Below are 27,233 nucleotides of genomic sequence, written 5' to 3'. Positions count from 1 at the left end.
GGAAAAAACAGGTTTCCTTGGGTGATATGGGCTGATTGGTACTCTGATGGTCACCTCAGAAGCAGTGTTGATTCAGTTTTGTTTGCTGTCATCTTTGTAGCTATATAGAGAGGTAAAGGCTGTTATTTCCTTCAGTTCTCTCTGAATAATTTTTGATTTTTTTTTTCCCTCTTCTTTCCTGAGCCTTAGAGTCTACATAGCTTCTGATGCCCAAGAGCTGCTACTCCACTCAGCCTATTGCTTCATGGTCCCTAGAAGTTTCTCTCAGCATTTTCAGTTCCCTTCCTTTGCTGTTTACCATCTGCAGATCAGTCTCTTTCCAACACATCTTTTTCTTGAGAGACACTCATGTACTGTCTTGAGACCACAAGCATTTTGTGTAGTTCTTCTATGCACAATACCTGACCTAAACCTCATTTCAAACTATTTCCCACCACACACCTTTCACAGCCAAAGGGGAATGATTCAGATCTGTACCTCTGTTCCAGGCTTTTTCTTCAGGTTATCAGGTTTTTTTGCATCAGGACAGAAGCAGGAATTGCATTCCCCACTTGCTAATTTTTGGATAGGCAGACAGAGAAGTTGCTTAACTTGTTGCTTGATGTGTAATAGGGTGGCATAATCATTCCAGTAATTGAAAGAGAAATTATTTACAATTGTAAATGAGAATATAAGTAGGAGTAATGGGACTGTGAAATGATGGGTAAGAAACTTGGCTGAACATCAAGAAGTGATATATCTTAGTGAGATAACCTGCTTACTGAGATGGCAGAAGCCCCATCAGCTTGGCTCATTTAAAGCTACACTGGACAGAGCAGTAATGAATCCAGGGGGAGGAAAGGTGTAGTTATCCAGGGGCCAAGCTAATCCTGAGATTTTTCCATTTCAAGGCTGGGTGACTCTGAGGAGGGTGCCACAGAAGGACAAGCTTTTTCAAACTGCCTGTGCTCAAATGGAATTGTGAATAGCTTAGAAACCTTTTGTTGTGATCTCAATCACAGGGTCACAAAATTTGTTATTCAAATAAAATTGCTTAATTTTATTTTAGACCTTTATTTCCCATGGAAGCTACGTAAAATACACTAGGATGAGAGCGTTCCCCCATTCCAAGGGAAGTTTTCAGGAATTTGACCTAAGCCCAACAACCTGGCAGATCACTGCCCATTCTCAGGCAAAAATCAGGAGGGAATATTTTAGAAAATAAATATAGTGAGAGCTTTGAAATATATTCTGATGTAGTTTTAATATCCCAGAGTTATATCTGCAAATAATTGCAGATACATGAGATGTGGGAATATCTTTGTATCTTTTGTTGCTCTTCCACAGCTGCTATATATTGATCAATCAGACTTGATGGAGCAGGTGCCTGACCACATTATAAATGGTGCTCAGCAAAGCAGGAGAGAAACTGCAAAGCCCTGGATGTGCAGAGGAGTCCTATCTGAACCTACCCAGTTTAGGTGAAATCTTTGTATCAGATGTATGACCTTTAGTGGAGTCACTATCTTTCTTACTCACATTTCATCAACAGATTTCTCCAGGTTTTATGTCATTTCAGATCTTACCTCCAGAGCATGCTGGACTGAAATTGGGACATTAGGAAATCCAAATTAGAACATCACACCTGCTGAGCCCCTGTGGATGCTGTGCACCTAAAGTCATTAGCTGTGCCATTAGGAGGTTAACAGTGGAATGACAAACCTGGAATGTGATCTAAAATATTAACAACTTCAGATCAAATGTGCCAGATGCAAACTATAAAAGCTTTCTCTTATGTTAAATAGCTGGGGCAAAGAGATTCATGAATTATTAGGGTGGTTAACTGAAGAAAAGTTCTGTAAAGAGCAGGTGGTTGAACACAAAGGTTCAGTAAGTCCTTAAACTTTGAGTCTTTTCAGTCTTGGGCTCACTAAGTCTTGAAGCAACACACTGCTGGATACTATAGGAGGACATCTGGGCAATACAGAGGGAGGTACTTGATTTTTGCACTTCTTCCCTGATATTTGCTACTTATCATTTCTGGACTTCTTATCTGAGACAGTACAACCATCTTTATGGGGTCTTTTTGGTTGTGTTTATGACTGTCAACTCCATTAACACACAGATGTGTGTTAATCACCTCTGGAAGTAGATAAAAGAATATATAAAGCCCTGTCCAGCCATGCTGTGTTGCCAGAGGGATGCCATGGCTCATCTGTGCAGAGATGGGTGCTGCAGAGCTGGGTGCCTCCTGGTGCACACACCCTCTCTAAGTCAGTAAGGATGGTTCTGATTGAAGACCCGTTTAAAACCTGACCTCTGTCTTGTGAAAAATGATTCAGAATCAAAACCATTGCTGCTTCAAGGTTAAACCATTTCTAGTCCTTTTGGGAAAAGGAGAATAAACAGCTGAAAGGAAACCATATCTCTTACTGAAGCTCTATATTAATCACTGTAAACAAATGAGTACAACACTCTTTGGATATTCTATTACAAAACCAAATGCATGCTACAACCAGAAACTGAAAACTGCAATAATTGAGCCAAATTATCTCAAAGTAGAATACTCACCATCCATCAAATGTGATAATGTGTGGATCAGTGAAAGAGTAGCAGTTCCCTGTTGGGAGGTCTCGAACTGTGACCTAGTTAAAATGAAATGTGTAATGAATACAGTCTACACAGCAGTTTTTCTTCATTACTGTTCCTCACAACACATTAGGGGCAGGATTTGTATGTCAAGCACAAACTAAAATCTGACTTCTAAAATATGACTGCGAATAAGTAAAAATAGGCTTTGCTTTCCAACAATGGAGTTTAATCACATGCACTAAGGGAGTTCAGAGTGCTCCTGTTCCACCTGGTGTAATGCCCTGTTTGTCTTCATCTGGTAAAAAGTGAAGTTTTTGTATTAAATTTTTTTTGCTAAGAAGTAGATCGTTCACTGAAATTATCAAGAGAGTGCTCATTAAATTGTACTAATTTTAATGCCTGAAGAATGGTGTGAGGTATGCTGTAATTAACTAGCATTAGCATATTTTAGTAATAGTCACAGCCTGTCCCTCAGTTTGACCTTAAATTTCCTGATACAGCATATGAATGTCTGATTTATGCATTTGATGTGCAGGTTATTGATCAGGTACTGGTGATGAGGGCCAAACCAGGCTGCTGGAGCTGTCTGCTTTCATCATGAGAACAAAAGAAGAAAGGATCTACAACTCCAGCAACCACCAAGATCTCCAGCTGCATCAGCTCATGGTTATTTGTGCACAAGCTGAGTCACAAATGAGGTCTGAGAGTCCTGGTGCCCTGCAAGGAGCAGATACACCTATGAAAGCCAGAGGTAAGGCAGCTCCCTTCTCACTTGCCACACCTGAACCTTGGGCAGTGCTGGGCCTGCCACATCTCTTTGAGATGGTTTTTTTCCATGCTCTGCCATCCTGCACTCAGAAATGCAAAACCGAGTTGTGTAGTGATTTGCAGGATGTCCCAGACATAGTGGGAGTCATGAAGTTGTGGTTTCTTTATATCCAACCTGCCATGCTGATTTCTTGGCCAGGGCTGTTAATTCTTTGCTCTTTGCCTATGAGAAATGCATCTTGTTCTGCCACACTGCCATGATACATGGAGGAGGGAAGAATGCCCACTCTGTGTATCCTCGTGCAGTCTTTCAGTAACAGAGCAAAATTTAGCTTTTAGGAACAGTGGTGAAATTAAATATGTGTGTAACATGGTGAAGACAGAATCACACTTCCTGACAACACCTCTCACCTGCAGCACTAAATCATCTGTATTTCAGTATGCCCCTTAACCACTGCACAGAGAGATTGCTTAGACACCCATCAGTATCTGGCATCCCAAAATTTTAGAGTGATTGTCTTGAGGAATGAGAAGCAGGACTTTGAACAGCATTTTGTACCATCTGTAGCTACACAATGTGACACAAAAAAGTATCTCAAACTTTTCCCATTTTCTTCATGGCTGCACCTGTCCTGTGTAAAACCTATGTACAAACAATCCCACATGGCCCTTTCTGCTCTTCCATGATACCAGCAAAAGATGCAAGTCCTAGTTGTAGGCAGTCTTAATTTGCTGAAGAAAACTACTTTAACATGTGTCTGAACGTGCTGAATGGGTAAGAATGTTCTGTCCACCATTTCCATTCAGTTTTCAGATAAATCAAAAATATTTGAATGCATATGAAGGACTAAGGACTTCGTGGATTGTAATGAATGTTCTTTTTCTTGATATGTTGCAGAGACTGTGTTACATTACCACCTCTAATTAACTGCAGCGCAGCAATGGGCAAATGAGGGGGAGGGAAGGTAGTATCTATTATGTTTCCATAGATGAAGTTTTAACTGAGATAGATGGAATTTATTATTAAAATTGATTAATTCCATTTCACGCTTGCTACATTTTCATATTTTAATGGAAGCAGTTGGAACTTCAAAACAAAAATATGAGTATGTGAATGCACTTCACTGAATTGGCTGTAATTTCTGATTTAAGAGGCTTTAAAAGTTTAAAAGCCCAGGCTGGAGAGGGAAGGTTGTAGTCCTGTGGTAGACATTTTACCTTTGAAGAAAGCAATTCTTCTGGTTCAGTTTAATCTCATTCTGTCACAAGCACATCCTCAAAAATCTGAGCAATGAAATTACAGATTTCAGTGAAGGGTTGGTTTCAGTTGCTTAAAATATGCCAGCTTGGATGTGCCACTGAGAAATTTACCTGACTCAAACCTCTGCTCTGGTTTATTCTTTTGCGCAGTGAGGATAGGGCTCTCCAGCCTCCCAGCCCTGACACTGTTTCACAGACAAGGGCCAGTCCCTGCTCTCCAGTCCCTGCTCTCCAGTCCCTGGCTCCTTTAGCCCGGCTTTCTGTGGATAGCATGGCTTGCCTCCTTGATTGGTTCCTATTATTTTTTTATTTTGAAGATTTCTACATGGATAAATGACAGGACAGAGCAGCCTTGTGTGTCATTGGAGGTGTCCCAGCAACTTCTGGCTCACTCACAAATTGAACATGGCACTGCTGAGTCCCCTCCTCCTTTCTCATTACCAGGGCACTGCCTCTCCTCTGCATTTTCAGTAAATATTCTCCAAACCCTCAGTTTTAACTTTTCCTTCCTTTTGGAAAAAAATGCTAATTCCCTAACCTGGGGTCTCCCTTTCTCCTCTTGCTGTCTACACAAGCACACCTGGTAATACTTACAATCCAGCTGTTGTGCTGAGTAATAATCAAACCTAAATCTGTTAAAGCAGAAGGCTTTACATGTTAATTTTCTTGGTATATAAAGTGACCATTTTGGTTCATTCTGCTGACAGCGCTCCCCAAACCTTGGCCCAGTTACGCTTCGTTGCTCTTTCCTCCCAAACTACACCTGCCATTCAAATCTGACACGTTTTCCAAATGATTTCAGGACCCCACCTTCACATCCTGGGGTGTGTATTCCCTCCAAAGCAAATCACTGGGATCCAGGGGCTGGGCTGTGATGCGGGTGACACGGGTCCCATCCTGAGTGAAGTCCATCACCGCCGTCACCCTCAGCGCGGCCGCTGTGCAGCTGCTTCCCGAGCAGGGCGCCTGTGGCAGATCCACCCGGCAGGCAGAGAGGGCAATGTCTGGGGGCCCAGCTGAGGGGCTGTCTGCAAATGAACACCAAGACCAAGTCTGACAAGAGTTAGCCACCTGGTTTCCTGCACCCTCTTTTTAACATCTAGCACAAACATTTCACATGTGCCTTGAAACCAGCTGGGTTTTGCGTGAAGGCAGTCATGACTGCACATTTTTTTTTCCTTCCTCCCTGCAGTAGACAGTTTACTAAAACTCAGTGGTGCTTTTCTTTCCACAGGTGCTAATATTTCTGGAATGACAGTCTTATCTTTATGGGTGCATGCCCAGGGAACGAAGACAAGTAGTTCTCATGACAAAGAAAGAGATGAGTCTGTGTTTCTTGAAAACATTTTTATCTTTCTGTCGCTTTATTGTAAGGAGTTATCTGCCAGGAGTTACTTAATTTATAAACAAAACAAAACAGAGTATTTGATCTGGAAAAGGAGGTATCTTGAATCAGTTTTTAGTGACCTTTGGTTCCACAATTGGAAGGCATATCTAGCAGATTTGTATTTTTAGCTTACCTAGGTTATGGTGCTTACCTTTCCAGTCTGTAAAATGATGGTAGTTTCATTTCTGTTTCACAGGGGCATTTTGAGGATAAATTAACTAAAAGAACGAGGAAAAGTAACAAGGTATGGTGGTACTGGATACGTAAGTACCAGTGCTGGGTAGGGAAGTGGTGGGTGGTGGCAAAATCAATATGGCAATGGCCACCCAAGCCATTCATTCATCTCTGCCTCTGCATGTCATATTTTTCCTAAAGGCACTTCTAGCAGAAAAACTGGTAGTGTCCACTTCTTTTGGGTCCTGACCCTTCATGGTGAGTCTCAGATAAAGGACAAATCTGTATTTTTATTTCCATAGACGTGTGTTTTATTTACAAACACTGAATTATGATAGCATTTGGCTCCAAGCCACCTGCTCTGCATTTTACACAGTGTGTGCCTGCTCCTCAAGAAGTCACTCAACCCTTCATGAACCTCTTGGTTAGTAAAAAATTAAATCATGGCCCTGCTGAAAGCAGTCAGAATCTCACTGCTAATTTCAGGATTGCCAGGGTTTGTGCCAAGTATTTAGTTTTCTGCCCCAGATCATTGATTATCAGCTGTTAAGAATAAAGTTGTAGAAATGGTGGCAATGTAATTAATCTGATATGAAAATAAGTGATTTTCATATAATTTTTCTCATTTGTAGAATTGCTTAATAATTTATAGATGGCATTCCAGTATTTTAAGATTTTAATTCTAACATCATCAAACAAACCATGTTTTATTCCTTATGGAAAAGACTTATAAAATGTAATTTAAATTAACCCTCTAAAGTTCTATAGGAACTGAAATACAAATCTACAAATATTAATAACATGTTATCTCATCAAGTCCTTAAAGGCTGCTTCGCATCTTGTAGAGAAGTCCTGGCTCATTTTCCAAGGTTCTTGATCCAATTAAAGTGGAGGTTTCCATGAGGAATAGCTATTGCCATTACAGCCCCATGAGCTGTGCTCACAATCCAGAACAAAAGTTTAAAATCAAAGAAAATCATCTTGTCAAACTAGTAATGATAAACTTAACAGAAGCCAAACTCCGGTGGCTCTGCTGTGTCTTGGCATTCATTATGATATTGTCTGAACTTGGAGAGATATTTTTGTGCTTGTAATTAGCTTCCTTATCACTTATTCCCTACATAATTAGCACAGGAGTGTTGTTATATGGATTCAGTCAGACAAGAAGCTTGTCATTTAATTTATTTGGTATAAACGAATCTCAGCTAAAATTGGTTTTATTTTCAGTTTATACCACTGTGGTTAACACAATGCCTTTCAGAAGCCCACAGTGTTCCTTCAGATAAACTCATGGACTCTAAAGACAATAAAGGCACAAAAGAAAACGTGAGGCTGTGCAAAGACCCAGCAGGAGATGCTCAACCTTAAGTATACATAGATACCTCAGTTGATCATAAGCAGCCCAAGTGGCATCCAAAGAAATAGCCTCAGGATGGAGCAATCAAGGGCTGAGGTTATTAGTTCAAGCTGCAGAAACAAATAGATTAAAACTAACTGAAAGTAACTTTACTGATAAATTCCTTTTGTTTCCAACTGTTTGAGCTGTGCCTTTGTCCTGGGATCTCTCGGCAAGACAGTTGACAGCTTGAAAATAAAGCTGCTTCAGCAAACCTTGCCCTCCCCTTTTTCTTCCCTTCTTTCTCCCACTTTTTGGCTCTGGAGAAGACTGGCAAATGGTCAACCTCATTCTGATTTATCAAACTCAGCTTCCTCTGCTTGAGAGCTCCTGGCCCATTTGATGTGTCAGTGAGATTCTGAAAGGCTTTAGCAGTGCCTTGGAAAAGGGGAATTACAAAAAAGTTACCTTGATAGCTTATGTGCCTAATTCCCATTTCATCCCCCTAAACAGGAGGTGTCTAAATTGCTTGTAGGGGGTGGGGATGTCCCACACCCTTTATAGCTACTTCAATATCTAAGAAAATCTGTTCCCAGTAGATGTTTGCTGATGGACCAGCAGAGTCTCAAAGCCAAGAGCAAAATAGCACCACTGGGCCAGGAAGAAATGCAAAGTGCTCCATGTACAAGAGTCAACACAGGTGCTGGAACCATAAGGTGCTGTTCAGTTTAAGATCATTGTGTCACAATACTATCTGAATTATTTTTTTTTCCTTCTATCTAAGCACTTGGCTGATGATGGGGAGAGAAAGGGATTCAGAAAGGGAAAAATATCAGGAATTTTTTTTTTTTTGAGTTGGGTTTTTGTGAGTAGGGAAACTGTAGTTGTAATCCTGTCTCTAAATATTTTTCTCATTGAGCTACATATGGAAGAGAAATAAATGCCTTGTTAGAAAAGAGTTGGGTGTTGTATCTAATGCAAATGGAAATAAATATCTATATGCCCCTTTGGTTAGGAATGATATTACACCCGATTAGCCTGAGGAAAGCATTTACTGATTAAAAGAGAATTTTCTATGTGATTTTGTCAGTGTTTTCAAGTGAAAAAAACCCAACCTTTAGAAAGAGAATAATATATAAGCATAAGAATGATTTATTTCTTCAGTGTTGTTAGACAAAAAATATAAGCCAGCAAAAGAAAGAAGGCTTCAGCACACATTTATTGAATAATAAATCTGCATGTGAGCTACTTATTGATAATTAATGAAATTACTCTACCTAAAACCTTTGCTGTTACAGAGACATAAAATGGAATTTTATACTCCCGGAACTGAAACTAAGTTCTTCTTTTCATAGTTATTTAATCCATGAATCTCAATAGATTACCATTCAAGGTTTTGCTGGTCTATTGTTGTATTTTTATTTATTTTCTCAAAAACCTGACTGATATTATCATCTATTTTATATTGCAAACAAATATTACACGGCCTAATTTGGTTTTATGGCTTCTGCCTTTTGTTGTTATTTAAATCTTAAAACTTCTATTGGAATTCATTTTAACATACAAATGGGAAAAATTAATCACATTGATTTGATGATGGTACAAAAAACTCTTACCCAAATCCTCAGTGCTTAGTTGTAAAGTAATTTTACAGGAATCATCACTCCCAGGACAGACAATGGGTACAGTGCTCAGAATGGTCAAAACATGCTCCTTCCCATCCTCTGCAATTTGTAAGGATTCTGGGAAAAACTGGAAATAACAAAAGTTTTAGATAATTTTGACAAAATAATTAGACAATACTGATATTTATGAAATGTTGAGTGTTTTAAGCAACTATGAAAAGAGATGTTTGCTTGTAAATTAATAATGGTCTTTGTAATAATCCTTGTAATAATGATCTTCAACTTTATAAGGTGAAATTGTTGTTAAAATACTTCAACATTCTTGTTAATTAAGAAAATGTTTGCAGTTGTCACATATAGTGTCTAATTGCCTCTCATCTCTTAATCTCAAAACAACTTTTAAGCCTGAAAAAAACCATTGAACTTACTCAGTTTTAACCCTGGCTAAAAGGAGCTCCTATTCTAAAGAATTAATGCATATTCATGGCCTAAAGTATGGGAGTATTTCATGGTCATGGACACTATGGTTGTACTCTGCCCCTGCTAGAAAGAAAGCAAAGTTTTACCTGGTTCCTCTTCTCTCCTATGGTAGGAAAGAGGATTTCCCCATACCTAATATGACACTTTTGGTGGTTTGTGCACCAGGGAGGAGAGCTTGGGTTGTGCCATTTCTGTAGATCTGTTCTCTCAGGCCAAAAGCAGAAATGGAAATTTCCATTCTCTAGGAAATTCAGGCACTTCCATGAAAACTGAAACTGCTCTTCAAACAACACTCAGAATAGGCTGCTAGATTTTTCAAACACTATTTGTGGAGGAATTAAGTGTCAGTCCTCAGAAGATCTCAAATTCTTTTAGGCTGCCAGACTGCCAGTCTAATCCTTGAGTAAGACCTGGTTTCTGCACTCAATGTGAGTTTACCTTCAGCAGCTCAGGTTGTGTAGTGCCTTAGCATAAGAAAAGGATGAATAAAAAATTTCATTTTTGTCTTCATTTTGTTCTGCTTCAGCTACAACAAAATTCTGCATCCTCATAGGTGTACCACAGCCACCAGAGCACTTGGGGTGTGTTTTGTACCTGTGCATGGTGCTGATGGGTGCTTTAGGGCCTTTTGCAGACTGACTGAAAGCCTTGGAATAGTATCAAGACATTTTCTCCAAGTGAACATGAAAGCAGCATTGCTTATGATGACCAAGGCTTATGTTTCTGTGACTTGTTTTTGTTTTTTTTTTTTCTGAGCATCTCAGATACATTGGGAAGTCAGTAAATCAGGACCAGCAGCATTACCTTAATCCCAGCATAGAAACCTTGGCTCTCTTCAGGCAGAGACTGCTGCTCAAGACTGTCCCTCAAAAATGCTGTGACAGTGCAGAAGACCTGTAATAAATAAAGAGCATATGCTGTAGCTTTTCTTGAGGAAAATTCATATAATTAATCATCTTTTTCTTGATTGGTGTTGTTAAGATTTGGGGGGTTTTGGCTTTAGAAGTGTTTACGCTTGAATCTTGAGATATGGAAGAATTTTTGAAGCATTTAATAAGCAAAGAAACATGGTTTCTGTCTCAACAATAACACTGAATGCTGACAATGTGTTTTCTTCAGTAGTTTTTTAAGCACCTTGGGTAGTGATTTAACTCATTTTAATTAGGGAGAATGACATTGTTCATAGACATTGCTGTCAGGACATTAGCCCTTGGGATCCCAGACTTCAGTCTGTCCACTGGATCAAATATCCTCTCTCAGTACCATGTTTGTAAGCAGATTTTTTTTTTTTAATTTAAATTAGTTTGACAGTCATCCAGTCTCAGAAGCTGTGTCAGCAATATAAGAAACTCCTTTTTTTCCTTTATTGCATTATAAAAGAAGATGCAGATGTGCCTACAGGGTTTGTATTGTAAAAAAATCCCAAACTATAAGAAAATCTCCCCCAAAAAAATACCAAATACAATGTATCAGGCCATTTATGTTTTATTCCTAACACAGTCACGCAACCTTTATCTCTGCTGAGCCTGCACACCATCTGCCATCTTAATGTTTCATTTGTTTCAGAAAACCCAAACTGCTAACATCATTGCTACAATCATAAGATTAAACTACAGACATTTTCCTTAAAGCAAGAGGCTCTGAAACTATTTTTTTGAATTTCTTGTTTTTGGCCTCTTCTCAGAAATAGAATAACAGATTGTGACATACTATATCAATTCCAAATAGTCAGATGGCATATTTATAGCCACTGCCTTTCTTAAGCCTTGAGTAACCCATGAGAAGGAATCAGATCAATCTAATTTATTTTCTGTGCTGATAAACTCCTTTGGACAGATTTTCCAGCATAATCCACCAGCCTTGCTGCTCTCAGAACCTCTCACCTGCCACCCCAGGCACAACCTTTATGGCCAGTGTCAGACTCAAGCCCAAGACATTCCTAGATCCATATGGTTGTGTGGGCATGAGTGGCATTGGCACTCTGGAATATTTCTTTCAGCACCCTAAAAATTCCTCTGCATGACCAAAAGGTGAAATTTCCACCAGGCTAAAGAATCTTCTTTCCTAACTAATTTGCACTCAACAAAAATGCCCCACCAGCAATACAGTCATTTGTGCTGCTAGGGGAAAAATCAACTGTTTTCTGTTTTCTTCAGGTGGAGTTTTTCCCTGTCCAGCTCATTCCCAGGTTTCTGTACCTTTGAGGTCGTTTTTATCTTCTTAAAGCTTCTCACTCATTTGCTGACAGCTCCAGCCAGTTTGGTGCAGTGAAAATGGTGTTATTTGTCCTGTTACCTGGACAGAAGACTTGAGTGTACTAGGGGAAAGACAGACAGGGGCCTCACAGAGATATGCTCCAGTTAGAATTCTTCAGGTACTTTGTAGGTAGCCAATTGGCCTCCAAAGAGGAACAAGTCATTGTCTCCTCAAGGTAATAAGCCCCTGTTATCATTAGATATTTATTATCTTCAAGCATTCCCTAAAGGCTTGTGTTCAGATTACAAAGTTTTCAAGAAAGTTCTACTACTGGGAAGGCAGAAGGTGAGCACTGATCTTCCTCCTGCTGCTTCTCCTACAGCTGCCACAGGGAGAGTCTGTAAAATCAGATCTGACAAGGCAGTGACAACAGAGAAAGGGTTCAGATAACATATATTCCCCCTATTAAAATAAGAATAATACTGATCTCCTTGCAGAGCTCACTGAGCAAACCCAATGCAGCTGCATTGCAGATACTATATTTACACTCGCTGTACTGTTTGTGCTTTTGGCTTTAATGTTTTTTACCAAAAATGTTCACACAGAAACATCCTCCTGAGCCTGCCACATGGAGTGTTCCTGCCATGGAGAGAGCTGCAGGGAGAGGCATGAGGATGCCCAGCACCAGCAGAGCCATCTCCCAGTGATCTTTCCCAAAGTGACATCCTGGGTAATGTCAGAACTCAGCCTCCTTCCCTGTGAGCACTGTATTTTCTCACATATATATATTTTTGAAGTATATTTTATTGATAGAGCACTGAGCACTAAAAATAATTATTCTATAGGGATACACAGATACTCTTATTCTATCAGTCTGTTCCCGTTCTCCCTTTGGCACTTGTGGAGATTAGGACCAACTTTGCAAATTTGAAATGTATGGACAGGTGTCAGGAGTTACATTTTACTTCTGTCTTTTATATCATTCCACCCCTTTTAGTGCCTTTACCTTATTAGGTGCACACTTCACTTCACAATCAGGAGATATGTTCATCGGCTACTGAGCTACAGGTTGACAGTTTGTCACATAATTATTATGATAGTCACTCTGAGGAGGTTTTTTGCCTTCAGCTAAACACTAGCTCTTTTTCTCCAGTTCAGTAATCAACTTTTGCTTTCTCTTCTTCCTCCCTCTCCCCCTCTCAGGATGTAGCCTTTTTAAAGCAAGAGATAAAAGCATCACTGACAGCAGTATGCTGATAGCCCTGATATGGTAGTCAGTATTTTTTCACAAACTCATTGGATTTGTTAAAAAAAAAATCAAATTATTTTTCACTGTCTCTTTTAAAGGTACAGAAATGTAAGGGTGCCCTCAGACAGGATGTCTTCTGGGCCTGGGCTGTTCCCTTTCCCCCATGCACCAGCAGATACTCCCATAGTGTAGAAAACTACTTTTAGGCATAAAATTCTCAAAAAAGGCTCTGGTAGCTTTTGTTGAAGCAGGTTTCTACCCTTACGTGGAAACAGTCGGATTCCTTCTCACTATGCTCTGAACACCATGTGTGAGCAGCATACTTAGCTAAAAGCAGAATTCAGTCATTAATTTGGTAGGGGTCAGGTAGCTGTGGAAAACAATTTGGGAGAGTATTTTAATCCTAGGACCTGTCACCATCTCCAGCAAATTTTCCCCTAACAACTTGCACATCAAAACAATTTTTTCCCCAAGATCTCTGAATTCAAAGCTCCCCTGAACCAGTTGTTTATATTTTGAGCATAAAAATGCCTCCCAGTTTCACCCTTTTCTGTGCCCCTAATTACTTCTGAATGTAGCACAGGAATCACCTGTGGCAGCTTGAGAACATGGTGAGAGACGTGGGCTGAGAGTGGAGACAGAAAAGCTCAAAAAAAGTCACATCCATGTTTGTTGCCACCTTCAAAGACTTCAAGCCCTGGGGTAGGAAGCAGAGGGGGATGCTGGCTGGTGCATCCAGCACTGCCATGCCTCAGGTTTGTTCAGCTGTGCTCAGGTTTTGCCCAAAAGCAAAAGCAGAGATACCTGTTTTATGATCAGAACTCATCCCTACTTACCACTCGGGTACCTCCTAGGTTTGCCAAGGCAATTTTGGGGGCTCTTGTCAAGGCCAATTTCAGAGTTTGCATCTCAAGGCACTGTCAGAAATGGGGCAACCACCCATCTCAGCAGTATCCCAGGACCAGTGGCACTTTTCTTCAAAATAAGGAGAGGTGGCAGATAGGGATACTGGGTTTGAGTCTGCCCATCAAGATTGCTTCTGTGTTTTATCTAAATAGTCACCAAGGAAAGTAACAGCTGCAGTCCCTGCTCCCTCTCCTGGTGCAGCCTGTGCTCTGGGGTGGGATGCTCCCTTTGGAAGGGCTGAACAGGGATCCCACCCCACCCACAGCTGGAAGGACCAGCTACCTGTTTCCCATCTCTTTGGCAAGGACTTGAGCTGTAGTATCATAGTGCCAGGGGTCCCACAATAACACCAGTGATGGTTTCAAGTTGAAATATTTAGGTGTGCTGGTAGTGACCTTTCAAAGACAGCCACATAAATCTGAGTAGGACTTGATGGTCTGGATTAAAAAGTAGATGGAGGCACTTTCCTGACTCTGGACACTGAATCTCCTGAGAGGTATGGGAATTCAGTCAGTAATTTATGTTGGCCACCTGTGGCAAGCTCCCTTTGCAATGTAAGGTACAGTTTAAGGTTACCCACATCTTCCCCTTCTCTGGGCAGGGAAGTCTGCAGGTGCCTTAGCTGTGGGTACCTAACTCTAATTCCAGGTTTGGATCTACCCTCCCAGCTGCATCACCCATGTCAACAGGCAGGCTGGGGCTTCAAGGATAAGAGTCACTCAGCTTCCCCCATGGCTTGCAGGTGAACAGTTGGGTGGGGAATCCATCCTGCCAGGTGGAAGAGTGTCTGGGATGGCTGTCAAGGCCTCCCAAGTGCCATGGTCATCTTTATTAACCACTAATGGGCTGGGGTTAACAAAGAGTCACTCTGCTGGGAGCTGGGGTGTGTGGGAGGGAGCTGTGTTTTACAGCCTTGATGAAAAGAGCAGAGCTGAAGGATGGCATTTCCAGGGAAGCAGGAGCAAAAAACAACATAGTTCTCATTAACCTGAAGAAATGATCTGGCTGTAGGTATTTGCAGTGAAGTCTCTGGAAAGGTTTTCCAGAGGGATTTAGCAGAAAGAGGAAGGCAGGGAGAATCTGACTTTGTGTTAATTAATAAACTAAACCTTAAAGCTTTTGAACACAGATTGCTCCCAGTGCTCCCTGTGAGGTGCAGCAGGGAGGGAGCCAGTGTGACCTGGCACTGTGGGAAGTCCAACTCCAGTCACTCTGCTCCTCCTTACAGATAAAGGCAGCAGCTCTTGCCAGTGGCCAAATGGCCAAACAGTGTGTGGAGGCTGCCTGTAGGTCATTCAGCTACTAAGGAAAAAAATTTCCTAGGGTACTAGTGAGGTGTCTTAGCAGCTGCAGAGCAGCTGCTCATTGTCTCTGACCCTTTCTGCTTTAAAATTTCTGTTCCAATCCACCCAGAGCTCTGTTTAAGCAGGGATGCTCCTCATTTTCTGCCTGAAGGGTGAGAAAGAAAACTGTAAACTTGTGTGTGACCTACAAAAAGCAGGTCATCCTCTTGCTGTGGTTGACTTTGTCCAGTCCAGTGGCTGGGATGGGATTAGTGTTTAAGCAGAGGGAAATTTCACTCCTCTTCCCTTCTAAGTGGAAATTAGTCATTTTATATATTAATATATATATTTTATATATTAAATTACTTTTTTTTTTTTGGCTGAGGCATATTCTGCTGCTGCTGCAGAGTGCCATGCAAACAGCCACTTCTAGCACCCAGCTCGGAAAGGCTGGCGTTACTTAAACATTTTTATTTTACAATGTGCATCATAGTTTATGTACAGTGACAATTGCTTCTCGCTGTATGAACTTCTGGATTGCTGTGCTGAGCACAATCTGCACAGTTTTCTTCTCAACACCTTTCTTTCTTAGCGTAACTCATTACTCACAGTGTGCTGCTATAATTTATAGATGGCTGTGCCTCGAGGAATGAAATGACCTCTGTCACTATCACATAAATAAGGCTTAGGAATGCCAGGATTTTCATATCAGATGGAGTAGGCTTCTTTCAGGGTTTATATAGAAATAGTGGCATGTTATAGATTTATTTGAGGCTGCAATAGTTTCATGAACATTATGCTGCCAACATTACTGTCTGAAATAACAAAATTGGAGTCCAAAGATGGGGGAGAAAAGCACATATGATGGCTATTAAAAAATAACTGGCTGTTTAGTCGATACAAGTTCAAAAATGTTGGCTGGTAAATCTCAACTCTTCTCCTAAGGTTTGACTGCATAGTAAAATATATCAATAGATATTCTATTATGTGACTAACCTATTACTGGAGACTTTCTGACATGTAAAAGATAGCATAGATATCAATCACCTGAAAGGTCATTAAAAAAAAAAAATCTTTTAACTTGGCTGTAGTTTTTAATCAAGAAATTAACAGAGAAGATGCTGGAGGCTATGAGAGCATTGGGGCCAAATTCGGGCTAAGTGCAGGTAGACAAAAAATAGGTTAAATAAAAGCAGTCACTTTTCAAAGTGCTGCATTCTGGGGGACAAATCCTGCCCTGAATGTCACCCACATCCCCTGGCAGTTTGAAGCCATGGGGATGCTACTGGTGTGCTGAGAAGGGGAAAGAGAACTAGAAAGTGCCCCTGTTTCACAATCTCCTCTCTAATATGGCTTTTATCAGTGGGCATCTGGCCTCCCTTTAAAGCTTCCTGGGAAAACATCCTTCCACTTCCATCTTTCCTGAGGGGGTGGGAGGCTACAGACTGCCTCTGTGTGCTGGAATTTGGTCCCCGAGGTCTGAGTCTTCCTTTAGTGGCATCACCTCTCCTTTGTGGTAGCCCTACCAGTGCTTAGTAAATTGCTTCAGATTTACACTGCTGGAGACAAAAGGGAAGTCTGCCCCTTTGGGACTCTTATTGGACACCCAGAGCAGGATGGCAAAGATGGTGAAATGCTTTTTTAACTCTTTTATTATGTAAAACTGAATTCCCAGTTACGGCTGAGGCTTCATTGCTTGGTTTTCACCAGTGGTGATTTATGGATAATTGTAATTAGGCAAATAGGCCATGAAGACCTTTAAAAAAAAGTCTAGCAAGGAAGAGAACATTTCAGTCTCACTAAACCTGCTAAATTAAACATGTAGTTTCAGCAGAGGACAAAGAAGGGCTTACTGAAAACTTAATATAATTAAAATAGTCTTATAACGATTTTGTGATGCTACTACTTAACAGAACTGTATTTTCTCTGAATCAGGATTGTTACAACTAGCTTTTAAGTGATTGCAAGTGAAATTATTTTGATGAAAATATCTCTTCCTAACACAAACTTGTCTTGAACTGTCAGAATTGTCTGCCTCATGTTACAGTATAAATGAGGGCAGCATCAGTCAAATTCCAAACTCAGGAGGCATAAATATGAGGAGAAATGAGAAAGAACTATCTAGATTGTGCTACTGTTAGAAATGACTCATCCTTTTAAGAACTGGAAAAAGCCTATTCGCATTTTTTCAATATCTTGAATATCTCAAAGAAGAGCTGCAGAATGCCAAGACTATTTTCAATCTACTTTTAACACAAGACCATTATCCCTGCTTATTCTTTCAGTTTGCTGTAGCATCACTAATGGCTCTCTGGTGATAGAAGTTATGAACCTAATTTAACTTTAAAAGTCTTGTTTCTGTACCATGAAAGGCCATGAATTCATACAGAAGTCAATTTTTTTTCACATCTTTTATTGGCTTCTGTTTTGCTGTTGTTGGGACTAGATCTCTGTTGCTATGTAAGCCATCAAATATACTTCTTAAAGATTGTTCTGTAATGAACTCTATCTTTCAGTATGCTATTGATCCAAGAATTTGTAATCAGAGAGGCAGAACACCATGAAAAAGTCCATAAAATAAACCTCCTTCTATTTTAAAATGTACTGTCTGCCTTTTCTGTGAAAAGATGCTACTGTGACTCTGGTCCATGAGTATAAAACTCAGTGAGTGCATATAGCTGAGGCAGCCTCCACTGCACATTCTAATTGCTGCAAGACACAAAAAGGACTAAGAAAAAACTGGCTCAGGCTCATTTACCTACTGCTCATACCAACTTCATGGCATGCAAGCTATTACCAAAGTGCAAATATTCAGGTTGCCCTTAGAAAAGAGGACAGTGGAGAGCTTCCCTGGACTGCCTGCAGTTCAAAGGAATGTTACAGATCTTGAGTCTTCCATTTAATAATCTTCTTGTGAAGCACTTTCAGCGTTTTTTTCCTTTTTTGCAGCAGTTGTAAGTGTAATGAGTGAGGAGCAGCACTAATAAAAACATGACAAAGACTGAAGGAAAGGATTTGATCCCCCTGAGCATTTGACCTTTTTTTTTTGTCTGCTGAAGGCAGGGCAGCATTACCAACCGTGTCTCCCAGTCTGAGATTCACACCGTTCAGCTCAACATAGGAAAATGCCTTCAGGGTGATGTCCCTCTGAATCTCTTCTCTCTGGCCAGGGCTGGACAGACGTGACCACACCACACTGTACTGCAGCTCTGGTTTTGAGGAGGGGAGGCTGTAGGAGCACTTGAGGTGGACACGACCTTTCACAAGCTCGGGGTTTATCAGGGGTTGCAATGCCAGGCTTGGAAGTTTGTCTGGAAGAAGGAAAGAAAAGTAGGATGTGGCACAGAGCAGTATTTTGATATTGCATTTTTCACTCAGAGATTTCAAAAGAGCTAAACACAGCTTCTGTTTGCATAAAGACATTACATTTACATTTTTGTTACTTGATTATTAGCTATGCAAGCAAGAAAAGGTATTTCATACAAAATGCAAAAATTGCTAATTGTGTGCTGATTACCTGTTGTAATATTTGACTTTTTTTCTGTTCGTTTTTATTTTGCAGTAAGAGAAATGTTATTGAAATTAAGCACTTGGATTAATACAAACTTAATTACTCTGGCAGAGGCCATCAGCTTTGCATTCCCCAGAAGCAGAACTTTTGATCCAAGTTTTTGCAATAAGTATGGAAGAGATATGAGAAATCATTATGTTGCAGAGGTAAACAGACTTTCAGAGAGCATCCAGCTCATATTGCCAAGAAGATCCTTTCTAGATTGTTCTGGGATGTGCCTAGCCTTAGTTAGCTCAATATATTCTCCCTCTGCCATTGCTCTAAAAATGCAGCCTGCTTTCTGTAGGTTTCCACAAGTAACAAAGTCTGAAATTTTCCTTCCTCTTACACTCACCTAGAAAGCAGAAAGAAAAAGATGTGTGATACTGCAGTGTGATGTTCTTTCATCTTGAGAGACCTGGCCTCAAATGGAACATGAAGCAGGTCCAGATGGTTTGAAAGGATAAATTAAATAACTTTTTGGAGGAGTGTATGAAGTACTATGGAAGCCCAAGAGAACAAAGCATGAAGCTGCTAACAGCAGAATGAAGAGCAAATATGTTGACATCTGTCCAGGGCAAATGACAAAAGGTAAGAAAAAGAAACAAATTACTTATAATCTGAGTAGGGGCCAGTTGTTTATATCCCTGTCCCTTTTGTTTCTAAGGGAAGCTGCCTCAAACTGTGGCTCACATCATGACTTTCTGCAGCAAATTATTCCAGAAGGACAAAGTTAGGTGATCAGCTCATGGGAGGATGTGAGTAGAATTGCAAGCACCTGTGCTGCTTTTCCCAGCCATGTCCTTTCTGCTAAGCTATGAAGCCTTAAATATATTTTATTTTGTAGCTAAGAAGTGCTGACCAGTGTCCTGTTCCTCAACCTCCAGTGGCTGGGGGATTGACCTGGCAAAAGCTGTGATGGTGTCAGCTGGACCTGTTCCTGGGGCTTGGTGAAGGCTCCTGTGGTGCAACATTCACACTGAATTTAAGACAGTGAGTTAACAACTCCCACTAAAAAACTTCCACTCTGGGTATTTTCCATCTGATACATGATACTGTAAAAAAATCCTAAAGACAAGTAGTTTCTGACTCAGGAGAGGTGGAGCTCACTGAAATGCCCAGGAAAAAGAAAAGTAATGGTAAGAAAAAGGCAGAATTGGCTTAGGGTGGATGGGAAAGAATGAATTTTCTTCTGTGAAAAATTATGGCAGATTTATGTTACTAAATAGGTGTGGATCAATGGAAAGGACAAATCTAATCATACAAAAGGCATTGTTAAAAATTCTTCAAAAAAGGGTAGCAGGAATCTTTTAGTTTAAAAACCTGAACTTAAACTGGAAAATTATTGTATTCAGTTGAAAAGTCATTTTTGAGAAAGAATCTTGGAAATCAAAGAGCAGTATAATTTATTTTAATGGATATTTTTTATTTCAAATAGTGAATTAATCTCACTTTCTTTGAGCCTTTTCTCCTCCCTTTTCTACATGTGGGTATGTTAAAATATTGATGAAGATAAGAAAATAGATCTATCTCCCTCTTTAAAATTTATTTAAGCTTGAATTTTGCCGTATTGAAAGATGATAACCCTAGTTTCTCATTGTGCCATGTCTCTGTCCAAAAATGCTGAAAGGAAAGTATAAAGGTAGTTTTTTTTCTTTTTCAGAGGGAACTGTCTTTTCTGACTAAATCTATATGCACCTGAACATGCTCCAAAGTTCAGAAGGTTTAACTGAGTGTGCAATTGCTTTCTTCTATTCCTTTGTTTCCTAGCTACCGAGCAGAGGTTAGAACTCTTACAGAGGGCTGAAAATTATTTCTGACGAGAGTAATTATATAAATGTCATGAAAAAGATCTTATCAGTTTGATTTTTTTTTTTTTTCTTTTCAGAATTATCTTTTTTGGGGGGCATACTGGATTACTGAAGATAAGAACAGACCTTGGTTACCGTATCCTGGATACAGCGCCTCAACAAACCTGATATGCTTCCTCTGGCTCGCAGTGCAACTTCAAGCCAAAGTGGAGCCAAAGACAGTAGGAAAGGTTACATGTGAACTGTAACCAAGCACAGAACACCTCAGTAATACACACCAGATTACATTTTACACTGGTAATAATAGCTATTCCTCAGGAACACCTTGGACTGCCACTGATTTATTTTCTACACGGTCTGCATCTTACTGGGAGCGATGCTGCACTCGCAAGGTCACCAAGATGTGCATTGCAGTACCAGGACCTTTGAACACACAGCCAGGGAAGCATTTACAAACTTATTGAGAAATACTTTGCTGACCCTCATCTTCTGCACAGTAGCCCATGCATCCTTGAGTAGGCTGCAGGAGATAGACAAAGAATTCTCCACAGTTCCTGACAGCGATGGGTATCCGAAACAAGCAACAGTCCTTGGTGCCCCCAAAGAAGAGCTGCCAGGTAGCACAGGCTGTCAGCCTCTTTCTCTCCCCAGGAACTGGCAGGGATTCAGACTTCAGAGACAGCCACACTGGAGCTTGTGTCCCGCATTTATTCATCTGAGGATACATGCAAAAGAAACCATTTACAGCAAATGCAATAGGACTCTACAGAGAATCACTAAAACCCAAGACTTCGAGTGTGAAGTCAGTGAAAAAGCTGTGTAGGTGGGGAGGAAAATGTTTTTCTGAGTTTAGAGAGGAGACCATATACAGATAAAATTCTCAAAGAGCACAATATCTAGATTCCAAGTGTTTTCCTCTATTTTTTGTATGGAAAAGATGAGAGCATAGGAACAGGCTAGAGCCCTTGTCTGGAAGCACAATTTTTGCCCCAGTAGCTGGCCACTCCCATCCACATTTCACCAGTGGCAGAGGAAAGCAGAGACTGACAGAGCACGAGGGGCAAGATGACATTAGCACCAGGCTCAAGCAGGGCACTGCTGTGCTAAGGGCATCACATACCAGCACCTTTCTCCAAAACATCTACAGCTTCTGCTGCCATTGTCCTTACACCTTCTGCCCTACACCTCCAGCATTTACCAGATGCATCTTTGGGGCCTGAGCCTCTTCCTTATTTTTGATGGGACATATATATGCTGGATATACTTGATTTAATCAGATTCTCTGGGGTTTTCAGCCTTCAGGTTTTTATTTCCTAGTAGATTCCATTAAATTCCCGAGTCCCCAGAACACAGGAAATCCAAGAGCAGAAGGAGTTGGTCCTAAATGATTTAAACTACAACATTTTGAGTCAGGGCTGGGAGAAGCTGCTCCAGGTTTATCTTTCCCAACTTACAGATTGATGTTCAGGCACCTCAGATCTGAACTGCCCTCTGTACCTGCCAGACTCTTTTTCCACTGACTAAAGGGACATAATTATACAAAGCTGTCTTTAATTCAAGCACCTCAGTGATGAGATTAAGCATAATCTGAACCTAATAATAAAAAAAACCCACACTGCCAATTAGGATGGTAACTTATTGTTCTGCACTGCTGCTTATCATTTGCCAGTATGCAAAGACTACAGGTATTAGAGCTAAGGTTTGAAAATTAGTACCAAATACTGACAATAATTGACTCTCAGATAACAGTCTTATTCTGCAGAGCATGACTTCTGCTGTTGCCTTGCATTTCCTCAGCCAGCAGCAAGGAACTATCTCCAGCAGTGTGACTCAGGGGATGCACTTCTTCCCAGTGTGAACACTGGATGTTGAGAAAAATCCCAGCCCACCATTTTTATCCCTTGGCTTGGGTTCACTGCTTCACTTTTTTAAGGCCAAAAGTTGTGCAACAGGATGAGGCATGAAGGTCAAAGGATAAATTTATTAAGTCACGTGCCAGTGCCCTCCTGTAGTTTGGATTTTACTTGGACAAGGTAGAAAGCAGTGGTGGGGGAAAAGGAACTGCTCACCCAGTGGAAAAAAAGAAGGATTTGAAGCAAATATATGTGGCATGACACAGTCTGATTTCCATTTGGAGTTAGTTTAAGGGTCATTTAGAGGTGGTGTTGGGGGATATGGTTTAGGGGAGAACTTTGTAGAGTAGGGATGATGGTTGGACTTGATGATACCAAGGGTCTTTTCCAACCTGAAAGACTCTATAGATTATTATAGAATATTATATTTTATTATATAGATTACTATTCTATGATTATAGTTATTGCCAGGCTTCGGAAAGCAAGGATTCCAGAGAGACTTTATTAAAATTGTCAAAAGTCTGTTTTTCCCCCTGGAATGTGGCAGAGGGGCTGACCCTGCCCTTCTATCTGTGTGCCTGTGTCCCCTGCATCTCTGCAGAAGGCACTGGAGGTCCTGGGCAGAAACAGAGTGCCAGCAATGTGCTTCAAGAGAGGAGGTCAGCATGAAAAAGCTTTTATGTGGAATTTTAGATGAATCTCTTCCTTTATTTAAAAGCCACGTTGTGTGCAGCTTTTTAAGGGATTTGTTCTGTTTATTTATTTACAGCTTTAAGGAACACCAGTGCTTTCTCTGCTGGCCAAAATGCAGATAGCTGGGAGTTCGCTGTATCCTGTTGAACTTCTGCCCTGCAGAGCAAGATCTGATGTGAAGTAATGGGTTTGCAAAGCACATTTATGGCACTGAAGAGTGAAGCAAACATCATCCTGCAGTGATGGAGAGAAGGAGGTGTGCTGTATGCAGAGGGAGGATGGTGTCTGAAGCTCAGCAATCTCTGTTTCATACCCACATTATCTTCTTGATAAGATACTTGCACTTTGAATATCCTCTTCCTCCAGGTAACAACAGCTTAAGTGCCTCCACATGTGTGAGTAAAGATTGCTGAACTTAATTTGTTATTTTTGAAATGACATTAAAATGCAGATACTCATGAGTGTACCTCACAGGGGTTTTGAACACCAGAAGGAGGGATGAGGAGGGATGCAGTCTGTGCTTATGCTCTGGGAAGCATTTCTGCTGCAAAGAGATTTTGCCACCATTAGTACTAGGAAGAAATTCTTCACTGTGAGGGTGGTGAGACCCTGGCACAGGTTGTCCAGGGGAATTGTGGCTGCCCCATCCCTGGAAGTGTTGAAGGCCAGGTTTGATGGGGCCTTGAGCAACCTGGGCTGGTGGGAGATTTAGAACTAGATGATGTTTAAGGTCCCTTCCAGCCCAAATCATCCTGTGATTCCATGATTTCCATGCATTAGGTTGCTGAAAAGTCACCTTCTTTGCTTTGAGTTGCTCAATTTCTTTCATACACCAGTGTCTGAAGGAAAACTGGAACTCACAGCTGAACAAACTGACAAAATACTCTTAACAGTTTTCTGTAGAAGGCCTTTTGCTTCTCAGAATGAGCCCTTATATCCATTTGCTTCTACAGTATCAGTGTATCTGCCCCCAGCATGTCAGCACTGCTGTGTTGGGAGCCTGGCCAGGCACAGTTCCTCAGTTTCCCTGGCTGCTGCCTGCCCTCGGGCGAATCTCTTACACTGGGTGTGCTTTGCTTCCTTATCTCTAAACCAGAGGCAGAGGTGGCTGAGATGGTAATAGCACTTCCCTGCCTTGCAGCAGTGCTCAAAAGATAAATTCATTAATGAGACACCCATCTATCTGCTGTGCTGTGGGCCACGGAGATAAACAGACAGATGGAGGCACATTCTGGCTGGGAAAAAAAGACCAAACGCAATTTGCACGTAAAAGTGAGTCTGTATCCTCTGTGAGCACGTGGAGGGGAGAAATAAAACAGTAAAATAAGAGGACAGTTCTTTTTCCCCTCTTAATATTTATCCTTACCACAAGTCTGTGAGCCACGCCAAGCACTGGAGCAAGTAGGGATGAGCCCTGCTGGTGGCAGCCACCAGCACTGTGCTGGAGGGCTGGTAACCCCCCCCACTGTCAGCTGCAGCACCCCAGATTTCTTCTGGCACTGAAGCAAAGCTGTTCAGTGTGTAATGTGCACAAATCATAAGTGATGGTCAAGCCTTCTGACTGACTTGGCACCCAGGGAAAGGCAGCTTGTGAGAAAGCAAGTTACTGGAACAAACTATGGTACAGTGTTAATGGTTGGGCAAGGATTAATTTTGGTATAAATCAAGTATTTCTCTTTTCCTGGCAGCTTTATGCATGCATTTATTTACTGTTCTGAGCTACACACTGTCCTGAGGCAGGCAAGGTGCCCCATGTTAGCCAAAAGGATGTGCTGTTTGAAGCCTCTGTGCATTAGAAAACAGACCTGGGAAGGAAAGGGTAAATGTATATTCCAGCATTCAACCAGCAGTATGGGTAAGAAGAGGTAAAAAAAAAACAAAGAAAAAAATTTAAAAGGGAAAAGTCTAGGAAAAGAAGCTTCAAAGACCCAAATTTTTCAAGTCCCAGCTGTCATAATTAGCATTAAATTTTGTAGCAGTCATATGGGATACTAATCAGAAAATTGAAAACCAAGGTAGTAAATGATTGGCATTTAAGATCTAGCATTTACCTGCAATAACTTGTCATTGCTGCTCTAAGAAAAGCATAAACTTGCTTTGTGGCATATCACACCATCATTCAGCAACGTCTCCAAAATAAGGAAAAGGAATCATATGGCTGCCACCACAGCAGAGCAAACCCCCAAAGTCTCTTGCAGGCAAGAGCTTATCTGCTGGGAAGCCAGCAGGGAGGATCAGACCCTGGTTTTGCTGGAGTTCTCCAGATGAGCTCATTAAGGGGGACTGCATGGCAACACCAGAGCTGTGGGGTGCAAAACATCTCTCTTTCTCACTCCAAAGGGAAGATACAGAGTGGGGAAAAAAGCTAAAATGGTAACAACACTGGAAAACACATGTGCCTGTGTTCTGTCCTTTATGTATGAGTATATTGGTAGGACTGATGAGGAGTAGTCTCTCTCCCTATAGGTTCTGGCTCCCTTATATGATTTTAAGCAGTGTCCTGGATGATGAGCTCCAGAGGACATCTGATTGACACTCCATAGAAGAGATCACAAGCATCTGGTACCTTCAGATGACAGATTTGCTTGGACTTGCAGCTGGCCAATGCAAAGAAAAGGTAGTGAAGTAAACTATATTGTTGTACACCCTAAATTTAGGTCATTCGGACACTGGAACAGGTTGCCCAGAGAAGCTGTGGCTGCCCCAACCCTGGAAGTGTTCAAGGCCAGGTTGGATGGGGATTGAAGAAACCTGGTCTGGTGAGAGAGGTGCCCCAGCCCATGACAGTGGTTGGAATTTGATGATGTTTAAGGTGTCTTCCAATCCAAGCCACTCCATGGCTTTATGATTTTAGCACCTTTATCAGGTATTCAGTGACACAGCTTGCACAAAGAAGAATTTATCTAACAGGAAAAGGAGGTTTTAGGCTGTTGCTAGGCTTCTTTAGTGCTCACTGTCCTTTCGTGCTATATCCAATAATAATCAAGTGGTGTTTTTAATCTTCAAAGCATTTTATAAACCTTACCTAATTAATCTTTGCAACACCTCTATGTGGCAGGTAAGCATTCATTAAGTATTTTTGATTCATAATGAGGCACCAGCTAATTGTTAAGTAATTCAGAAAATGTAAATCAAAAAAAATGAAATGTTCCCCCTTTGCCAAAATAATGGGACAAATCTTTATTTTTTAATCCAATGAAGTCTCCTTCCACTTAGTTGGGGTTTGGAGAATCAACTAGTTTGATTGATTGAACACTGAGGTTCTTTATAATTGCACAAAGAAATCAAGCTTGATTGTTTTTGTCACTTGGGTATTGCACTGAAATTATGCTGTTAAAAATAACTAGCACCATATGTGAGAAATGCATTGTTCTAGTGGGATGGAGATGGAAGACTTTTTGGTACACTGTTGGTTGGCACTTAATGCATTGTGATTTTGCATCTGTTATCTACTCAAAACTTTACTTTGTCTTAGTTTTTTTTAATTTCTTTGTAGTAAGTTAAAGTAAATAAGATTTTTTTTTATGCCAGTCTGGAGCCAAACTCCACAGAAATCCATTTATGTCAGGAATATCTGTAGTAGCAATTAAACCAGTGCCTGTCTTGTGTTTCTTTTAAGTATATGCTTCTGAACAATAGAGGCTGTAATTGTAATTTCTACAGAAAGCTTTTTGTATGCCTGGGAAACAAATAAGAAAAACAAAACCTCTTCATACCTACTATTATGATCTTGAGTATTCATGAGTATATATGTGAGAAAGAGGTTTACAGATGAAAACATGAAATAATACCTTGGAAGTGTCACTTGCTTTTAAGTTCATAAAACAATTGCAAATCAAAGTAGAATTGGATTCAGAGCAAAATAAAAATTGGGAAAAAAAATTAATAGGATGCAGTTGAGCTATTTTATTTTGATTGTAAGTATAGAGTGTTCTACAACAGTTTAAATAGAGGAGGAAATGAAACTGAGTGTGGAAAAAAGTAAATCTTCTTCTCCAGGGTCTACAATATTGGGCATCATAGGCAGGTTAGATTTACCATGCTTTAACATGACCCTGTTTTAGACACCAAAGAATAGCACCTAAGCTTAT

General features: G+C 40.7%; 1 protein-coding gene across 1 annotated transcript in view; it reads right to left on the bottom strand.

Annotated features, from left to right (window-relative positions):
- LOC115598593 (von Willebrand factor D and EGF domain-containing protein-like) overlaps positions 1–27,233 on the bottom strand; it is a 173,305-nt gene that overhangs the window by 103,332 nt on the left and 42,740 nt on the right. Inside the window, exons 3-8 of the mRNA XM_030454378.1 lie at positions 21,077–21,311; positions 18,314–18,546; positions 10,406–10,495; positions 9,113–9,248; positions 5,410–5,627; positions 2,551–2,624 (exon numbers count right to left, since the gene is read on the bottom strand). Coding sequence (XP_030310238.1) covers positions 2,551–2,624; positions 5,410–5,627; positions 9,113–9,248; positions 10,406–10,495; positions 18,314–18,546; positions 21,077–21,311 — 986 coding nt within the window. The remainder of the gene's footprint in view (positions 1–2,550; positions 2,625–5,409; positions 5,628–9,112; positions 9,249–10,405; positions 10,496–18,313; positions 18,547–21,076; positions 21,312–27,233) is intronic.

This window comes from Calypte anna, chromosome 7 (assembly GCF_003957555.1).
Source record: "Calypte anna isolate BGI_N300 chromosome 7, bCalAnn1_v1.p, whole genome shotgun sequence".
Classification (NCBI taxonomy): Eukaryota; Metazoa; Chordata; class Aves; order Apodiformes; family Trochilidae; genus Calypte; species Calypte anna.
This window is presented reverse-complemented; position numbering and strand designations above follow the sequence as displayed.